A 20,741-nucleotide genomic window follows, 5' to 3' on the forward strand; every position below is an offset into this window, starting at 1 on the left:
TAACTTTTATGTGCTTGCATATAATTACAAATACTTTATAATTTTGTTTAGAATACGGAGTAACATAGGTAATCAGTAGCTTGAGTCTTTTATGGATATAATAGTAATTATTACATGGTAATCCGGGATCATATATTTCTGATGAATCACTATATAACATATAATTATTATTTTTTAATTTATGAAAAAAGATAAATAAAAAAGTGTCATAAAAATTGGTGATCGAGAAACGAGGATGACATTTAACAGAGCACACGATAAGGGAAGAGAGAGTGTGCACAGCATGCATGGAGCACGTTGCAACAAGTAAGCAACGTACTCCAAATTGACATCAAGTAGAAGTTCGAGTTTTAAGCCAACTGCATTTCAATATCTTCCTCCACGATCTCGGAGTTCTCTTATACTCTAAAATTTGTTCAATTAGCCCTGCAAAATAGAACTTGTCCTCCACATATTCCACTTCCCCACACAGCCTTTTAAACAGATCACAAACTTCTTTCTCCGTGTAATTATCCATGATCACAATCCCTCGGTTGCGGAACAACTTCACATCGTTTTCATTGCAGACCAAGGCTTTCATTAGAAAGACATAAGATGTAAACGGTTGGCTATCATTTTGGTGCTGCTCCAATGCTATCAGATTGGAAAACATCATTTCTGTAAAATGCTGATGGGGTGTGAAGGGAGGAACTTAAAGCACTCCATTTGCAAATTTAATATTTAGCAAGCTCTTGGCTTTGGAACTCTTGGACTTAATCCCATCTTTCTTGAGCTTTGTTGCACTCTCATTCTCAAGATCACCTTGAGATACACTTTTTTTGGACATTACTCTTGCATAGGTTGGTAGGTAACACTGGCGAATTAAGTCAAGCAAATGATAACCCTCTTGGCTAAACTTCTCGTTGACAATGTCCTTATCCCCTGGCAACATTTTTCTGAAGAAACGAACGGCAAGCTCACAGAGGGTCAGGGTAAGCTCATATTGTATTGGAATGAGCACAATTTGAAATAGCCTTTGAAGAATGAGAAATGGTATTTGGTTTTCTAACAAGATAAGGTCACACCTCACCCTATTGAGTAACCCTGGCGTGGAAAACGTGGGATCCCCACGGCTTCTTATATCCTTTAGAGAATATTTCAAGAAAAGCTCAATGATGAAACACCCATCAACCAGCATCATCTCCATGAATTGGCTCCATGTGAGATTGAGTTCTGAGTAGAAATTTCGTGCTGGCTTCTCTAAATCGCTTAGTGCATTAACAAATTCGTGCAAGCTTGATTCAAGCTGGTTTGGTTGTCGACTCAGAAGTGTGAAGAGGTAATGCCACTTGCGATCTTCCATGTATTTTAGACCCTCCTTGCCATGATGGAGAGGACCAATTGACACTGTGCTAGGGATGTACATCTTCTCATTTGCTTCTCGAAGATTCTCGGGGACTCTGTAGATGGATTTCAAAGATGAAACGGCTTCGAGCTTCTCTTTGATTGATGACACAAGATCTTCGTTTGCTTGTGTGATAGCTGAAGCAGGGTTATGGTCCATGTTTTTGAACCGGTCCCTGGAATTGTCAGTGCTTGTTTCCTATTAAAAAGTCCCAGAAAAGTGATCCTTACACAAATCCACTGAAAGACACACAAAAAATTGTTTTCATACAACAATTTATATAATAACCTTTTCTGTATCTATGTTTTATAACAAATTATTACATTTCATATTTCTGTCTCTTAGTTATAAAATTTGTTATGCTACATATCTCTAAAAAGATATTACTTATCATGAAAATCATTATTAAATCACATATGCAGACAATATACACAGCAAGAAATATTAACCAATAAAATTGATTTGTTCAATGCATGTTCAATAAAGAAAATAAAGTATGAAATTGAAGATGCACAGGCTCGTGATTCTGGAGAATAAGTGTGGCACGAGGCGCCAAATGTGAAAAAAATGTGGTTAATCATATCCAAATTTCAAGGAAAAGAAAAAGGATAGAATGTTAAATTGGCAAGACTAAAGCAGAGAAAACAAGGCAAAGAAAGATAAGTGCTATGACCAAACAAAGAGCTTACTATTAGTTTGGCATTTTATTCGTTAAGTCCATACTATATATATGCTATCCCATGAATCGTATTTAACATTTTAGAATAGGTTTCTACTTATTAAAATTCAAAACTACCTAGCTCGGTTCTGTATATTGAGCATAATAGATTTTACTAAACGCAAGTGTCTAAAAACATGACTAAATGAGAAATATGTCCTTAATAAGTATCTCTTTTGATAACCCAATCTGCTATACGCAGCCACTGAAACTTTGGTTTTAAGAAATAATGTTGTAGTATTTGTTTGTTTACAACAGCAGATGCAGAAGATTCGGAATATGGAGAAGGGGAACAAAGTATGTCACAGCCATTGGAATTTTACAAATTGAAAATGCTCTCCGACGACATGCTAAACATCAATCAAAGATCACATGTAGAGAAAATCAAGCCTGTAAATTAAATTAGCAGCCCCCACCATACCCCAAAAATATTAAATAAAACTTTATTTTTGTCTTAGCGCGCGTTAACAAAGTATGTTACTGCTATACATTTTTGTTTTCAATTTCAACTCCCCATAATTGCTTGAGAATTGGTAGTAAATTCATGGGAATAAAATTCTTGGAGACCATAAAAAAAATAAAGCGATCCGTCGGAATGAAAACTCATAATTTTTTTGGCTCTACTTAGCCCTCCACAGCTCAGAGTAGTTTTCAAATTTATTAAAAAACAAAAATAGTAGAAAAAAGAAAAAGTGATTAAGGAAACTAGAAAGAAAAAAAAGTATACCTGTATTGTATGTGAGCTCTTATGTCAGTTATCTGAATTGTTGTTTCCTACCAATCTGTTCTTTATCTCCCTCTGCACCCAATGCAAGAATGTTGCATTGCATCATATCGATTTCTTAACAGCCGGGTAAGTAATACTTTCGGAAACTATCGCAGCTACTATATATATAATAAATATATTAATTGAAACTTGATCAGAATCCTAGATAACTTGAGAAGTGTGGTAAGAGAAAGCAATTAGAAAAACCGATGAATAAGGAAAGGAAGAACAAAACTCAGATATAATTTGATATTTCTGAACTGTACGTAACAAAAAGAAAGCACAACATGCTGAAGGTAAAGAGAAAACCGGTTAGCATTTGTTACTTAATAGATAATTTAAGAATTGTTTACACAGTAACTGTACCAGCTAGCCAGTACATTAACCCATCATGGTTTTCCCTACTTTTTCATTACTTATATTCTATTCTTCTTAAAGGTTTCTGAGTGCAGAAGACTATGATCCCATTACTCATATCAGGTTCTATAGAGACCGCTAGACCTAGTTTATGGGCTCTTTTGTTCCATCCATCGAGTCACCCCTTGCATGCCAGCTTCGTTCACGCGTTGACTGTGTGGACCACACCAAAGCCAACGAAGTGAATGATAGAGAAAGAGATAAAAAGGAGGTTTCAGGTGTTGGTGACTGAGGCACAACCATTGGAGACTAAGGATTAAGGAAGAGGAATTAACGAAGGTGATGGTGGCGTAATATATATGAAGGAGAATGTTTGAGTGATAGACTGATAGTGGTGTGAGAATTGAGATGGAAGAGTTTAGAAGGACATGCAGAAAAATAAACTTGGACCCATCTTTTACCTTAATTTATTAGTGTTACTACTTACAATGATTCTCTAAACACATTGTTCGAATGCGTTTCCAAAGATGGTGAATGTTTCAGAAGAGGATTCTGGCGAGCAACAACGGCCTCTAGTTAGAAGTAAAATCTGTATTTACCCGTAGAAACACTCCAATGCTAAAGTAAAAAAATGTAAAAGATGCATAATATGAGCTTATATTCTTAATAGATGCATAGTATTTATTTAAGACTAAGACCTAATGTTATCGAATGTCTTTGGTAATCTAAAAGGCTTGCTATTTCAGTATGGTTCAGTCTGACCAAGTTAATTTCCACTTCTAGATGAGATGTTTTATAGTAGTAATTGACTGGTGAAATTTTTGTGAGTCATGGATAATGTGACAAGCCTAAAGAAGTCCATAGTTTTTATTAGTTTTTTTTACTGAACATTTATTAGTTAATAATATAATTTTTATATACTGATATACAAAGTAATTATATTTATAGCATAATATATAAGCACATATTATTTTGGTATATAAGATATTATTATTCTTATTAAAACAAAAAAAATAATTATTTTTCTTTAAAGAGTATAAATAATTTGAAAAAAAAATCTTGTAATTAAAGAATCAGAAATTACTTTATAATAATGTCAATGTTAATCAGAGAGAAAAAGACACTTTTTTGCACGCTGATAAGTTCAAACTTTACCTCAGAACAGCCATGCAGGTCCTGGGATCGAGAGATCGAGAGAGAGACAACGAGTTTTGTGACTTGTGAGGGACTCAGGGAAGATTGCTGTCTCTTTATATAAGCGGCTAAGCTCATCTACTAAAAATATTCAAGATATTATCAACTATCAAGTACCAGTACCATTTCTTTCTTTACTATTTTTTCTTTGAGGATTTTAATCCCTCCTTACTTTCACATAAAAAGAGAGAGAGAGAAAGAAGGCATAGACTAGAGAGAACATACGAGTCCAATAGAGAAGTAAAGTGCCATAAAAAACGACAGGACGCATCACGCTACGAATGGAATCTGCGTTTCCTTTTTTCCTTATTTTCGTGGCACGGAGTATGAATTTTCCGTTTCGTTTTTTTTTTCCGTTTCGTTTTTTCCTTGCTGACTATGATTGTTATTGTTAATATCAATGCCATGCTCATCTCCACGAGCTTAAGCTTACGCATTCACTGACTGGGAGCATTTTCCTTTAAAACACTCCGCAGAAGCTTCGAGTTAAAGAGCATCAATCCAAATCAAAATCCCTAGCTGGTTTTCTTCCGATTCGAAGAGAACGCGCTCTGAAACAGCGCATTTCCAATGGCGTTTTGGTGGCCGTTGCTCGTTTTAGCATTCGCTTACGGTATTTGTAGGTTCCTTCTCATGCTCATTCCTCCTAAGGTTCCTTCCATCGACGTTGACACTTCCGATGGTACTCTCTCTCTCTCTCTCTCCACACGCACGCACGCACACACACTTACACAATGAGGTTTGTTGTGACGGTCAAATTTGTGACAATGACAGTGTTAGACGATGGAAACCAAGCGCAGGAGAACAGTTTCATATATGTGAGTTCTCTCTCTCTCTTTCTGCTTTGGTTAACGAATCGCATATGAAAGAATCTTGCAAATCGTTGCATGATAAGGTACCGTACTGCATTTAATTGCATTTTTTCAGAATCGTTATGATCTGTCATTGGTTCCAATCCAGGTACCTCCGAGGGGAACATCGCAGCAATCAGGCAAGATAGTTCAGTGCTACGAGCCTGCAACTATGAAATATTTGGGATATGTTCCTGCATTGACGCGTGATGAGGTCAGTGAGCCTCAGCCCGTGCTCTTGTAACAGTGGGCTAATGGTTATGATGAGTAGTATTTGTATCTATTTAACCGAAGCTAATGATTGATGGTTTAATTAGGAACTACGAAGCACTGATACTTTAATTTACTTCAAGTATCTGTATCCGATATGTATCTTGTACCGATACTCCTAGATACTTTATTGTTACGTACATCGGTACATGTGAAGTATCCAAACCTTTAACAGAAATTTATGAAAATTCGATACAAATACATATGAGACTCAGGAATAAGATTGGAAATTATGGATGCGTTATCCTTTTATGGATGATTTCAAGAAAGTAATAAGATTGATACTATTCCTATTTATAGACAATAGGAATTGATTAATGATAACAAGGATTTACAATTTTTATTTTGTTTTCTTTATTTGGATTTGCATAATTGCAAATATATATTTATTGTGTCTTATGAATTTTTATGCATATTTAGATATGTGTTGCGGTATCATATATGTATCGAGTTGAAAATAAGTATCATATCTGTATATCATAGACTGGGAAGCACAATTAGTTTTCAATTAAACTTAGTTTGTGATTAGTGTTTGATGAAGTGTGATTTTAACTTTTTAAGAATTAATTTTCATAGCTAAAGAGATGGAGAGCGAATAAATAGAAGAGATGTGTTCGTGTGTGTTTGGAAACCTGGTTTGCAACTAACATAATGCCAATCCACCCTTAAGGTTGCTTCTACATTTGGTGCATTCAAATGTGTAAGCTTCCATTTAAAATGGCACAAACTGGTTTCCAAACACTCAAGAAATCTACAAGGACATCATTGCCATGCAAGAAATATGCTGGTTGTGCTGAATTAAATCTGACATGTCATAGCTTCTACCTTCTGGATAAAATTTTATACTAACTAGAGCAGTGCCGGTGTGCATGTGCAACAACACGATCCAAATAGAATATCACTATTTTACAATAATATTACCAGAATAACACTATTTAAGCTGGAAGCGGACTTGACAATGATTGAAATGTAGAACATTGTTGGACAGTTTTAATATAATTATTGATTATTCATTTTGTTGTTTATAGTACAAGTTCTATGGAATTCCTTTGATTTTTATGTTTGTTGTTCTCACAATTTTTCTTCATGTTGACCATATTTAGTTTCCATCCTTTTTTTCTTCTTGTTTATGAATGTCTGCACTTATTTGTAAAAATGAATTAATGTATAATGTATCCCATTAGCATTCTTATTGATCTTTATACATCTGGAAACATTAATGACAAAGCATTCACAGATACTAAGAGGAGAATATTGATGTAAAGTGCCAGTTGTTGCAGAGCATGCATGATAAAATACTGTTTCCTAGTTTTAGAGGAATTTTTTTACTAGCTTTGCTGGATTAACTATAACTGCTTTGCATCTATGGATAGGTCAAAGACCGAGTGGCAAAAGTAAGGAAGGCGCAAAAAATGTGGGCAAAGTCCAGCTTCAAGCAAAGACGCCTATTTTTGCGTATACTTTTAAAGTATATAATTAAACATCAAGCGCTTATATGCGAGTAAGAACACTTTTCCATGTTTGTAAAAGTCTTCTCATTTTTTACACTTCTTGGAAACGTTTGTGATACAGACTTGAACTTAGCAAATATGCAAAACTTTCATAACTATCCACTGTTTATAGTTATCCTACTGTTTAATTCATCTGGTCTGAAGTAGATGTAAATTGTGATCATTGCATGAGAATGATGATAACATCTTGTAATTCATGTGCTTTAATTAGAATATCTTCGCGTGATACTGGAAAGACAATGGTAGATGCCTCTTTAGGAGAAATAATGACAACATGTGAGAAGATCAATTGGCTACTGTCAGAGGGTGAGCAGTGGTTAAAGCCTGAATACCGGTACCTTCTTTTAGTAGTTGACTATTTTCTTTTCTTAAACTGATTATGATGAATTATCTGTCTCTTTTTATTTTCTGTTCTTTATGTGCCTTTTTTTACACAAAAAACTAGGCCTTTTAACTTATAAGATATGTATTGTTTTATTACAAAAAATCAAGTTATAACTTCTTCCTTATACATGCATTTAATATCACTATGGTGAAATTTCAAATTATCTAAAGTCACTTCTATGTTCACTTTCTTTTTCCTTGTGTGTGATGAATAAAAATCTTTGCAGGTCTTCTGGAAGATCAATGCTTCATAAGAGAGCTAAAGTAGAATTTCATCCCCTTGGTGTTATTGGAGCCATTGTTTCATGGAATTATCCCTTCCACAATATTTTTAATCCTATGCTGGCTGCAATTTTTTCTGGAAACGGTATTGTGATTAAGGTATAAAATATCTTAATATCTACCTATCACAATTATTCTTCATGCTGCTGGTGTATTGTGTTGATTTTAGTTAGATTATTTTCCTTGGTAAAATTAAAAAATAAAAATCTCTTGCATGGTGCGATACATACTCTTGTTTTAGAGATTTAAAACTATTGATGAACTTCCACCTAATAACCATTTAGAAGATTGTTATGGTTTCCACTAACGCAACCAAGCTTGATCCTTTCTTTCCACCCATTTCTTCATTATTAAGCTGAATTTCAGCACAAGTTAAAATTGGCCTATGCACTATTGATGTATTAAGTGATAAAAAAGGCTATTGCTCAAGGATCATGTTAGAGTTGGAGGCATAAAACCATTTTTTAGCTTCCACCTACTGGCTTAAGCTTTTAGGAGAATTGTTATTTAACCATATAAAATGCTTCTATGTTTTGCAATTTGAAAGAAAATCATGTGCTTTTTATTGTAGATATCAGAACATGCAAGTTGGTCTGGATGCTTCTACTTCCGGATCATCCAATCAGCCCTTGCTGCCATAGGAGCTCCAGAGGACCTTGTTGAGGTGATAACAGGGTACGGCCATTTGTCTTACCATTCCTTTTTCCTTTTTGTTCTATGGTTGTGTTTATCACCTATGACATTGATTGGATCTTCTTCCAGGTTTGCTGAAACAGGAGAAGCATTAGTATCTTCTGTTGATAAAGTCATATTTGTTGGATCGCCTGGTGTTGGTAAGATGGTATGATTCTTCTGGCCAATTGAATGGGTTCACTCTGCTATCACCTGGAATTGTATCATAGTTCATTGCTTCCAATCATTGTCATATACTCCATTCATTTTTATGATGGCATCCTATTTCCCATGAATTGCACTATATGCTAATATGCTTCATCTTTTTATGCAGATAATGAACAATGCTGCTAACACTCTTACACCAGTGACACTGGAGCTTGGTGGGAAAGATGCATTTATTGTTTGTGAAGACGTAGATCTGGACCATGTATGAATCCTTTCTCCCTGTTCAGATTCCCCAAAGCTTGGATTTAACTATTATTCACAAAAGCTTAATGAGATCTCCATTCTTGAGTACCTTAGTTTTAACAGCCTTTGATCTGCTGAATATAGGTTGCACAAATTGCTGTCAGGGCTGTACTTCAGTCAAGTGGACAGAACTGTGCTGGGGCAGAGCGATTTTATGTCCATAGGGAAATATATTCTTCTTTTGTTAGCTTAGTTACCAAAATTGTGAAGTCTGTTACAGCTGTAAGTGTTTTTAACAACATTCATTAAATCTAACTCTCTAACTCTATAACTTTCATAATAGGCTTCTGATGCATATAATCACATATGCTTGCACTTCATTTCTAGTTTGTCACAAGATTGCTTTTTCAGAAATCTATCTTATTGTTTATACATCTGTTTTAGCTCTATGTCAAAAACTATGAGAAATAGACATTTGGTTCAGGATACATTGCATTGTCGTCTATTTTAGTTGAACCTCTGCATGTTTTTTGTTTCTCCCATTTCTCCCTTTCTGTACCAGTGTGCCCCCAAGGAACCATTTTCTACATAAACCTTTAAAGAAAAATATTAGCATCAACTTATTACTGGCTTTATATTCTAGTATGTGTGTGTGTGTGTTCTATGTATTTGGAACTCTTTAAAATGTATAGTATCTGTGAATTGTTGTTGATGTCTAGCAAACAAATAGAATTTAGAGATGAACAAATTGCATGGCATCACTGGGATGCTCCAATTCTCTTCTGAGATGATATTTTCCTTTAAAACAAAAAGTACTGAAATCTGGAATTCATGATTATATACTGTTTGAGAGGAGGGACAAAAGTATCAGAAATTTATGTTCATTCACAGATGGCATTAACATTGACGACTACAATAATCAAGAACTTGTTGCTTACTGATTATTGAAGAATGAACTTCTGTCCTAGGAGTATTGAGTATAGTCAATTTTTTTATTTAATTTATTGGTTATTGATTTCTTGCAGGGCCCACCACTTGTTGGAAAGTATGATATGGGAGCTTTATGCATGCATGAGCATTCTGAAAAGCTTGAAGGCCTTGTAAATGATGCTTTAGACAAAGGAGCTGAAATTGTTGCCCGTGGGAGTTTTGGACATATTGGTGAAGACGCAGTTGATCAATATTTCCCCCCTACTGTGATTGTGAATGTGAACCACACAATGAGATTGATGCAAGAAGAGGTAGCAAAACTCACTATCTTTTCTACTTGAAGATGCCTTTATTTTCTTCTTTGATTATTACAAATATCCTACACACTCATACATCACTTCACATTGCCATAGTTTTCATCATCTAATTACAGTTAGTTGTTCCATGTTTTTTGCGCAATTACGCTTTGATTTTACTGCACAAAACTATATTAGTGTGAATCAATGATAATGTGAGCCATGATGTGCAAGAAGCGTTATTACTATTGTTGTATTTAAGTTCATTGTTAGTAGGTATGCATACATTCCATACCTACTTACCTAGACTGCAACCATTTGAGATTTTTTAAAATTTAGGTAATCATATCCCATGACAGTCATGCGCCTCAATTGTGCATTTACATTCAAGAATTTCCCTTCTATATTCTATTATTCTATGCTTCAGCAACTGCTTACTAAATTCATCTGTGCAATTAAATACTTGACTAGGCATTTGGACCAATCATGCCGATAATGAAATTCAGCTCTGATGAGGAGGTTGTCAGGCTTGCAAATGAGTCAAAATATGGGCTCGGCTGTGCTGTTTTCTCAGGCAATCAGAGTCGTGCCAGAGAGATAGCTTCACAGATACATGCTGGGGTAGCTGCGGTTAATGATTTTGCATCAACATACATGTGTCAGGTAAATTTATTTCATCTTTAACTCTCTTGAAAGGATTTAATGGTAATTTTATCTTCTTGTCTATCTTGCATCTAAATGCTTGTTTAATATGTGTTGATCTGTTCTGAATGTGCAACAAGTAGGCTGACTGCAGATTGTGCAGTTTTTTTCTTTTTCAAACTGCCTGGAAAAGTTAACTCAGCCTAGGTTATCCTCCATTTTCACTGAAGCAATTATGCATTATGATTTTGCAGTCCCTACCATTTGGGGGTGTGAAACATAGTGGATTTGGACGATTTGGTGGTGTAGAAGGTTTGCGAGCTTGCTGTCTTGTTAAAGCAGTTGCTGAAGATCGATGGTGGCCATTTGTCAAAACCAAGATACCTAAGCCTATTCAGGTCAGTCAGGAAAACTGTCATTACTATTTCCTTCCGACATCAATTGTTTTGAGATAAAAGAAAGAAAGCTAATTCTCCAAAAAAAGAAAGAAAAAGAAAGCTAAAACATGCAAAGATATGGAAAAAAGGTACTAGTATTTTTTACTTCACCATGAATAGAAACTTTAATGGGCTTCTTGTCTGCTACAGTATCCTGTTGCAGAGAATGGATTCGAATTTCAGGAGTCACTTGTTGAAGCGCTTTATGGTATTGGCATATGGGACCGTTTGCGAGCATTAGTAAACGTTTTAAAAATGCTTACTGAGCAGCATCCTGGTGGCGGCGGCAAGAGAAGAAATGACTGATTGTCAGGTCAGGTAACATGCTAAATGGCTAATATTGTCATACTCAAACCCAGCTGCTAGGAAGCTGTAAGGGAAGAAATGAATAATTGGCGGCAAGTCAAGAGAACACGCTAAATGGTTAATATTGCCAAGTTGGGTGGGGGGTGTCACTTTTGGTTGACGTATTTATATCTAACTACAATGCTTTTTTTTTTGTACATGTTTCCTGTGCCATCATTTTTGTTGAGCTTTGGTATCACTTTAATATAATTTTTAAATGCTCTCCCCCCACCACCCACACACACCCAAAATCAAACGTTGCTATCTTTATCTGTTCTTGTCAAAGAAAACTCTCAGAAGTTATCATTGTTTTGTCTTTCTTTTCAAATGTAAGGGGATTTAAACTCAAACTAGTTGACGATTATTTGGATTGCAGGAGATGGGATATTTTTGTGATTGTGGCCTTTGGTTTGATACCTATTCATTAGGGCATATAACAATGATCAACTTTGGTTACGGTTACCAAGACATTTAAACAAATTTTTAGTTTTTTTTTACTAATTAAAAAATTTGTTTGACTATTTAGTAAACAAATTTTTTAGTAGCTTTCAATATTTTTTTCAGACGATATTTTAAGTAACATTTTTTAAAATACTAACTCTTAATTTTTTATATTTATTTTCTTTTTGTCTTGAATATTTATTAGATTTTTTTTAATCTTTCCTATATAAGATGAGATTTAATTTTTTTTTTTCTCTTCTTCCATTGATAAGGTAGAATTTTATTATTTTTACCTTCTATACATTAGATACTTAAGATACTGTTTTCTCTAATTTACCTTTTATATTATATAAGATATTGATACTGTTTACTCAAAATTACCTTTTATATTATATAAGGTATTGATAATGATAGATAATAAGTTTATTTATTTTTATTATCGTTTTTGAATATTTTCATATTATACTATTTTAACTACTGTTATTTACAATATTTTATTATTCCAGCTTATACTTCTAGATATATTTTTTTATTCAATAAAACTAATTTAATAGTTTTTGGCTACTAGTTATTGACTTTTAGTTATCAATTAATTTTTTAGCATTCAAATAATTTTTCAGTTAATTTTATCAAATATAAGTTGAGCTAAAGAGTCTAACATTGCTTAATGCCATGAGTAAAAATAGCTCCAATAATTTAAGGATGAAAATTTTAATTGTCAAAGTAAATAATTACATATTTGGGCTAGTTACTAAATTTTAAGTAGGAGAATGCGCGTCACTCCAATGGAGTAGCATGTTTCATAGAGTTTGTTTGAATACAAGGACAAAAAACACTTTTGAGAGTTTCTTTACTGGAAAAAAGTTTAATATTTTCAGTAGAAAGCTCTCAGAATGCGCTTCTTACTTATCTAAACAGGTCCATAGTGATTATTTTTCAGTTCTCGGCTAAACAAAATCAACAATTTATTACTTCTTACATGACGATGTTTTGAAAGGTGAGCCTACTGTGATGCATACACACCCTTATTCATTTTTTTTTTCTACCTTTTAGAATTATAAGTGGGTGATAATTTCAAATAAAGTAGTGCCATATTTTATCTGAACATAACTTTTATAACATTGTGGAAGCGTCTATAAATAAAATTTAGTCTTTGTTGGTGTTGTCTATAACCACGAACCACAATCAATTACAAACTTGTGAACTCTTTTTTATAACCCATGACCTCTTTTATTTTGAATCTATCCATATAATATGCAAGTCTCTCAGAATATAAAAAACTCCTCCCAACAAAGGTTAGAGCAATGACAAGATTGACAAGTAAAAACAAAAAAAAACACAAGAAAATGAGAATGATGGGGTGAGATGACTATCTAAAAGTCGTTAATAAAAAATAATGAGACTAAATTCATTTTATAAATTAATTAAATAAAATATTCAGTCAAAATATACAGCAATACTCAATGGATGAACTATAAATCCTTACACTTTCCTTTGGACACGTCGCATGAGGTAGCGCTCTTTACGAATAACCATGTGCACTGCAGTCAGTGCCAGCGACTACACTGAAGAATAGAAATACATTCCATTCCAGGCTTCAAAACTTAAACGATAGTGGAAGGAATGGTGCGTTCAAAGTCTCATTACAATCCCAGTTCCCCCATCGTAGTGCATTCAACAATTATTCACATTTACATGCACGTGTGATTTCCCACGAAATTGAATCGTCTGGCGAGAGGCCATCTATCACACAACCATCTCGCTTGCAGTTTACCAATGCAACCATAAACCTTTCATTTTCTAATGACGAAGGATACATTACTTGTTCATCCTGAAACAAAAAATAATGTGTTACTTGCAAAACAAACAAGTATTTTTGAAAGTCATGTTACATTTAATCTGAATTCAATGCATAGCCACCTATGCAATTATGCTATATTTGTGGGCTGAGTATTTTTTGGTGCAGCATTATCCAAACCAACAAGCAAAGCAAAATATACTTTTTATTGCTTGAAATTTGTGTTGCCCGATAAATTAATTTGTTATTCATTTTTTTTAGGAAGTGTAATTGCGGATAGTTATTCAACTACCGGCCAGTATTACCCTGTTTAGTGTATTCATATGTTGGACACTTGGGCCTCAATTTCCGGATAGTAATCCGCCTTATGAGGAAGCTCTGCCCCCCCGCTTCTTATGCGTTAACGGGATAAATACCATCCCCACCCAGATATGAACACAATTTTGCTTGCAATAAACAAGTGATATCGAGTTTTAAAAGTTACCTCGGGAAGTTCATAAAACTCCTCGGGAGATATTTGCAACAAATCCATAGCAGTTTGACCTGTGCACCATGCTAAAACTTTCGTACCCGTATCCTTATCCGCAAGAGTAATTTTCAGATGGAACGTGCGTACTACCGCAGCATCAGAAATTGTACGACAAAAGCTGCATTCCACCCATCTATCAGAAATCTTGTTGACAAAATGACCACAGAGAGAATGTGAAAATATTGTATTAACGTAAAAATACTCAGATGGATCGAGCCAGACTCGACATACCTACAACAATATTAAGGAAAATTATCAGAATTTGTAGGTAAACAATAATTAACGGAGATGCTGTAAAAACTAAAAAGGATAGGCATACTGGCAACGGTGAGGAAGCTAGGGAAAGAGATTCAGAACCGTCATCAAGTACGGTCAGGTCATATCTGACGTAATAATATAATACAATATATTATTTATGCCATATTTTTAATAATATTATTATCTTGCTCTCTATTTTTTTATTACACCATACTTTTCTTTTATTGAACAATATTACGCTCTCTCTGTTGCATTTCTTGCATGTGAAAAGCGTTTATATACATGAGGCTTGGTGCGAAACAACAGTAAAACCTTAATCTTCTTGTAGCCCTAAAGGCTTCTACTTTGCTTTTTCTCAATTTGGGCTGGTTAAGTACAAACGACCAAAGGTCGGTGAACTAGCTGTGACCGGTAAAACTACAAGCCCAGCCATAAATCAGACTCGGATCATCTGGTATTCCAACTAGTGCTTCATTCATTATGGTTGAGCATGTGCATAGAGCAACAAAACAAGGAACATCGAGCTCGGACAATAAAGAAAAATAGAAAAAGTGGCTAAGGTTATTGCAAGATGTCTTATTTCAAGTACAAAAACAAAATATAAGATGCTCGCGGTACATGATATCAGGTTGCAACGGCTATAATTACTGGTTTGTTTTTAAAATGTTAATAACAGAGAAGACACTAGTGACATGAATACGACATAGTAATAATTGAAACAAAAGGAGAGAAAAAGTCAAATAAACATTCAAATAGTAGTAATGCATAACTCTTACTTGCGCATAGCTAGTCTGGTAAAAAATATCAGTGAGTCGCGATAGCTTATGAAGGCAAGATGAGTTGATCAATGCTGGTAAACAACTGAGATTGATGAAAGAAGCCCCAATATCATTCTCAAACCATAATACTTCCAGACTGTCAATCCAAAAACATTCAACTGCGTTGTATGATTATGTGGATACTTTAACCAGAGTACAAAAACGCATTAAACTATACAGGCAGATAATACAGGTAGAGCAGACAATATGATGGAAAGGGGAACTAGGCAACATTTTTTCATCGTCAATTTTCACAATTATCTTTCTCCTTATGTGTGAGTCTGGTGGCTGGTGATGTGCATCAATTTTCAATTTTAACATTGAAGTTGGATGTACTCACCACTTTTGTTTTGACATCGTACATGTCAAGCCAGATATGTATACAGTGTGACCGAAACTAACTCTTCCCAATGACCTGAGGTATATTATAAGACTATAAGAAGGAAGAGTACATAAGAAAAAGAATATTTGGAAGTGCAAAGAAGCATGTTAAATGGTTCCATTATACTATTCATTACCAAAATCTCGCAAAATGAAGCTTTGTCCAAATTTCTCCACTAGTATCTGCGATTCTTAAAGAGAAAACAGTTTGTTGGTTATTTTCTTCTTTGATAATATCTGTAACAGCACCATAGAGACTGATGCCAGTCATCTTGATACGAAGGTCTACCACAAATGACTGCAAAACTTCACACAAGTAATAAAGTTAAGTAACCAACCATAAGATGCACAAGACAAACTTTTAGCAGTGCACATAAGCTAGCGTGAAAAATATTAGTAATAAAAGAGAAAAGCTAACACATTTTTTTTTCCAATACATCCTTTATTACTGGGAAAATTTAATGTAGGCTCCACTGAATCAATGTTGAGGCCTACATAATTTATCGGGCAACAGAAATTTCACGCAATAAAAAGTATCAAAAGCGTGTGGCTAAGCTAAAGCCAATAATACAATCAAAACACCGGTTATTGGCAGGCTTCCAATATAAATATCTTTCTAACATACATAAAGTAAAATAACATGCGAGATAGCTATTGAGATCAAGAACAAATAGAAATTAAGAAAAGCTATCGTTTACTTTTCTTGGGAAAGGAGGTAGAGGGCAAACTCACCCGAAAAGGATAATTACTGAAATCAATGGTCCCCTGAGAATCACGGGGCAAGCTCACTTGAGAAAACTTAAGATCCTGACTGGAATTAAAAGAACCCAAGGGCCGTGAACCATGACGGCGGTTTGGAGTCAATGTTACGCACACCTAATCGGCAGAGCTGTTTAATATTCTCTCCATATGACAATTACAATAGTTTATTTCAATACAGAAATCAATAAATCACCTGTTCTTCATGTTGAATATAAGGCACCAAATATAGTTGTGTTTCGCTTCCGTATTCAAGACATAAGTCTTCACTTGTCTCAGTATCACAGTCCACTGAAATATTAACGTATGGTTTGTCCAGTGCAAGCATGCTTCCCACTCTGTATACCCCCCAAAAAATGAATGATATACGAATATGAAAAGAATTATGCTGTTTCAGATGTCTGACCACTGCAAAAATTCACCTGAAAAGATTGGCAAGGAGAATCTGCTCACCCCACAAGAAAAACTTTAATTTGACTCCATCACCATCAACAAGAGTAATCTGTTTTCTTTGTAGGGTTTCAAACTTCCTGTGAATTTCCGAAGATTCAATCTTTTCAATCCTATAATCAAAATAAAAAATAGAAAGGTCACATATTTTCAATCCTATAATCAAAATAAGATAATAGAAGGGTCACGTGCAATAGGGGAAAAAATGACTAGTTAAGGCTATGGACAAAATAACTAGTAAGATCAACCATGGAAATATATTATCTCATAAAAGACGCAATGCTCTGCAAATTCACAACATGCTCACAACAAAGTCAAGTGAAAAAATATAACACCAGTTTTTTTGGATAAGCAAATATAAATATAACACCAATTGCAAGTAGTTTACCGGGCATAAAGTGAATATGAAGCCCCTCGGTTCACCGCATCAAGAGAAATTGAAGAGAAAGGGTCTGAACAAAACTGAGCTCCTAGTAGCATTGCATCATCATCCTGATTCTATGGTTTTGAAGAAAATTAAAGGATTATCATCATGAAAACTTTATCTGAATCTCATCTTTTAGGTGTAGCAAAGACCAAAATAAAGAACTAGTCTACAGAAGCACAGAATTTATTCCGAACTTGAAATACTTGCATATGAAACTACCACAAATTTATATTTAAAAAATCTTTGACCATTACCTCATCCAATAGAATCACAAGATACTCTGTTGGCAAAAGACGTGGATGTCCAGAACCTCCAGTGGCAGTTCGGAGGTAGCAACCAGTGAGGAAAATCTCTCTCCCTCGCTTCAGAATTCCATTCTGCAGTCCTGTCAAGTCATAGAATCTGCTGGACAAAATATGATACGTTTAATATTAAATGAAATTGCAAATAAGAGCATTCCAAGGTTTTGATTTCAAAAAACTTGCTACATATTTGAAATTGCAAAGAGGAGCTAAATCCATATTCAATACTTGTATTTTATGCAGATATTTGAAATAAATGTAAGTCATTGGAAACTTTAAAATCTTTACCATAAGAAAAGTTGATTCGATGAACAATTAAATGCACATGCAGTACAAAGAGAGAATATCTTCTTGAACTTCATTATCATCAGATTGTCGCCCAAGTAAGTTGAAGAAATAACGCACTTAAATTCTCTCAAATATAAAATAAAAGTATTTCTATGTTTCCATATTTTCAACAGCAAGATAACCAAGCTACATGCAGTGAGCAAAAAACAAAAATCAGCTGACAGTGCAGGCTTAGAACAAAATCTTTTATTTACTATGCATCAAATTACAAAATTGAGTTTGACCTTGATTGATTTAATACAATTACCTGCGGTGTAGATAGACATCTATGATATTGGAACTCCAATAATCCCCTAATGTAAGCATGTGGATGTTTGTGCCTGCAGATGATAAGCGTCAATCATTACAAAGCCAAAATAAAAACAGCCTTATCCAACTAAGTAGGATTAGTTACATGAATTAAAGGATCTAGGAGCAAGTCTTTTTTTCCAGATTTCTCCTAAATACCTAACCCAAATTACTTTCTACTGCACTTAATATGGTGTAACACGTCAAAACTGATGCCTATTTGTAAATAATGTCTTGATCTCCACCTCACATCTCGCCCAAGCATTTTATAATTATAACCAACCAAATAAAAGTGTAGCTAAATAGAGAATCAAGAATGCAGAAGTTGAATTTAGCTTATGGAGAAACCAAATGCATTTTAAATATTTTCTTCTACAAGTGTTTATGGATGAGTTTATTCAAACAAGGCACGTTAAATTTCACATTCATTCCCCGTACTAAACCGTATTCAGGAAGAAGAAAAAATGCTTTAATTCCAAATTACCTGGGAGCACAAATGCATCAATAATAACAGCTTCTAGAACACTGTTCAAGGACAGGAAGTTCTTCGCGTATATGGAATCAATGGTAACAGTGTTTGGAAGCTTTGTCCTCCGATGATTCTTCTTGAGGTGATTGATTAATTCGAGAGGCTTCTTCGGAGCCCCAACCCAGCGTTGCTCACTCCACGCCTTCAAAACAAAATTAACGATAAGAAAAGCATCCAAATACAGCAGAAACCTAAATAAACTCAACACCACGCAAAAGTAACAGCAGTTACTACATAACTTATCTCATTCCAAAAGAGATGAACATAACCGACTAGAAATCCCTAATTAATGCATTTAATAGTCCGTGCGAAGAGGAAATTAGAAAAATGAAGGAGCGAAGGTGATGTTATGCACCTGAGAGAGTTCAGAGAGCAAGATCGCGGGAGTGACACCGCTTGAATAAGCAATGCAAGTCTTGAGAATACGAGAAACGATCCAACTCCATCCAAGTCCATCGGAACCGTCGTCGTCTTTGTTTCGATCGCCTTCCAGCGATAATAGCTCAGATCTTGCGTAATCCACGAATTTGAGGAAAGGATCTTCTTGCTCTTCTTCCTCCTCCTTTTGTTGGCAATGGTCTACGTCCATGGCGGAGCCTACCTTTGTATTGCAGGCATAACCTCTATTCTCCATTTTCGAGTCGCTGAGTTTTCAGATGCAGAACGAGAGATCTTTCCAGGGTTGCGTGTATAATGTATATGGAGGCTTGGCGCGATTTTCAATTGAGAATGCTTGTAAATAGGTCTTCCACTTTTTGGCGGGAAATCATTTGTTGGGCTAACATACGGCGTTAGGGCCCAAATTTCATACGGAGAGTCTGACCTGCCTATTTTTTATTTATTGTTTTGTAGGCAACTTTTCATTGCTTTGGCGTAATGCCTTCAATTTAAATTATACTATACTGTTATTTTAGTCTATCTATTATATAAGATTAGCATGTTTTTATATAATTAAAATTTATGCTGTAAAAAAATAATTAAAACTTATAATATATAAATATTTTTTTAATGTGTAAATTATGTTATAATTAAAGTTCATAGCAAACAAAATCTTTTGAATATATAAATTATATTTTAGATTTATATTTAATAATTTAAATTATTATGTAAGATTATTTTTAATTTTAAAAAATACTATTAAAATCAAATCAAGAGATCAATACAAAAGATAATAGATTGGAACAAAGTTTAAAATGTCAATTACACACAAAAAAAATGTTAACTCAAAAAAGAAATTAGTTGGATATTAAATAAAACAGCATATATCTTTTAATATATATATATATATATAATATAAATAAAAAGAGGGATAAAAAATAATTCCTTTATTTTTAAAGTTTTTATTATTATTTATTTTCTTAAAATCTAATAATTTTAATTAGGTTGAAAAAAAAAATGAAGATGATGAGTTAGAATACTATAGACTGGTCCATTATATGTACTCTTAATATTTATCCTTCATTTTATTTTAAACTAATAACTCAGATTAAATCACTAAAAGTGTACACGTGACCTTTTCTTCTCAGTCCTACCAGATTTCACCGTTCTCTGTGTCAGGCAAACAGTACAACAACTCTTCTTGTCACATCCGTTGCGTTGTCGTCACATCCCAGTCTGAGATATACACCTTTCTCTCGAACCCTAGCTAATTTTTATTTCTCTCTCCTTGAAAAAAGAAGGGGGGTCTAAGAACAATTCATTATAATGACTAGGTGGTGAGGCTTTACCTGGTTTAATCCGTTCAGGTTAACAAAGTTTTGTCGGTTGTTCGGACAATTATTTTTAAATATTTTTGTTATAATAACTGTTGTTTCTTTAATTAAGAATCTAAGATGTTATAACAACTATTCTTAATATTAGTTGTTATAAAAAAATTTATTTAGTATTTTCTATCATGTAACATTACCTCGGGGAGAATTATATTGTTCATGAAATCATATGTATAATGAAGAATAATTAATTT

General features: G+C 34.2%; 3 protein-coding genes across 7 annotated transcripts; 1 reads left to right on the forward strand and 2 right to left on the reverse strand.

Moving 5' to 3' along the window:
* Positions 1-253: 253 nt before the first annotated feature.
* LOC102665910 (UPF0481 protein At3g47200) lies at positions 254-2,984 on the reverse strand. Its single transcript, XM_006601335.4, has 2 exons — positions 2,830-2,984; positions 254-1,623 (listed from the first exon to the last, which is right to left on the reverse strand). Exon 2 carries the CDS (start codon positions 1,541-1,543, stop codon positions 692-694), a length of 852 nt encoding a protein of 283 aa, XP_006601398.1. The 5' UTR covers positions 1,544-1,623; positions 2,830-2,984; the 3' UTR covers positions 254-691.
* Positions 2,985-4,375: 1,391 nt separating this feature from the next.
* On the forward strand, positions 4,376-11,846 carry ALDH22A4 (aldehyde dehydrogenase 22A4). Its single transcript, XM_003550580.5, has 15 exons — positions 4,376-4,743; positions 4,896-5,101; positions 5,194-5,237; positions 5,380-5,484; positions 6,914-7,041; positions 7,263-7,385; positions 7,663-7,816; positions 8,289-8,392; positions 8,480-8,558; positions 8,724-8,819; positions 8,945-9,082; positions 9,826-10,041; positions 10,498-10,689; positions 10,923-11,066; positions 11,256-11,846. The coding sequence occupies exons 2-15, from the start codon at positions 4,990-4,992 to the stop codon at positions 11,409-11,411; spliced, it is 1,791 nt and encodes a 596-aa protein (XP_003550628.1). The 5' UTR covers positions 4,376-4,743; positions 4,896-4,989; the 3' UTR covers positions 11,412-11,846.
* A 1,436-nt stretch (positions 11,847-13,282) lies between these two features.
* On the reverse strand, positions 13,283-19,478 carry LOC100807658 (uncharacterized). 5 transcript variants are annotated; one of them, XM_041011291.1, is made up of 13 exons: positions 19,134-19,478; positions 18,734-18,920; positions 18,209-18,281; positions 17,566-17,713; positions 17,273-17,382; positions 16,857-16,997; positions 16,631-16,772; positions 16,408-16,551; positions 15,813-15,973; positions 15,635-15,709; positions 15,253-15,337; positions 14,174-14,449; positions 13,283-13,722 (listed from the first exon to the last, which is right to left on the reverse strand). In XM_041011291.1, exons 1-13 carry the CDS (start codon positions 19,410-19,412, stop codon positions 13,573-13,575), a joined length of 1,971 nt encoding a protein of 656 aa, XP_040867225.1. In that variant the 5' UTR covers positions 19,413-19,478; the 3' UTR covers positions 13,283-13,572. The 5 variants fall into 5 exon arrangements, with proteins under 5 accessions (XP_040867225.1, XP_003550555.1, XP_040867224.1 ...); XM_003550507.4 differs by having other exon boundaries at positions 15,253-15,391; XM_041011290.1 differs by having other exon boundaries at positions 15,635-15,727.
* Between the last annotated feature and the right edge of the window lie 1,263 nt (positions 19,479-20,741).

Source organism: Glycine max, chromosome 17 (assembly GCF_000004515.6).
Source record: "Glycine max cultivar Williams 82 chromosome 17, Glycine_max_v4.0, whole genome shotgun sequence".
NCBI classification, from domain to species: Eukaryota; Viridiplantae; Streptophyta; class Magnoliopsida; order Fabales; family Fabaceae; genus Glycine; species Glycine max.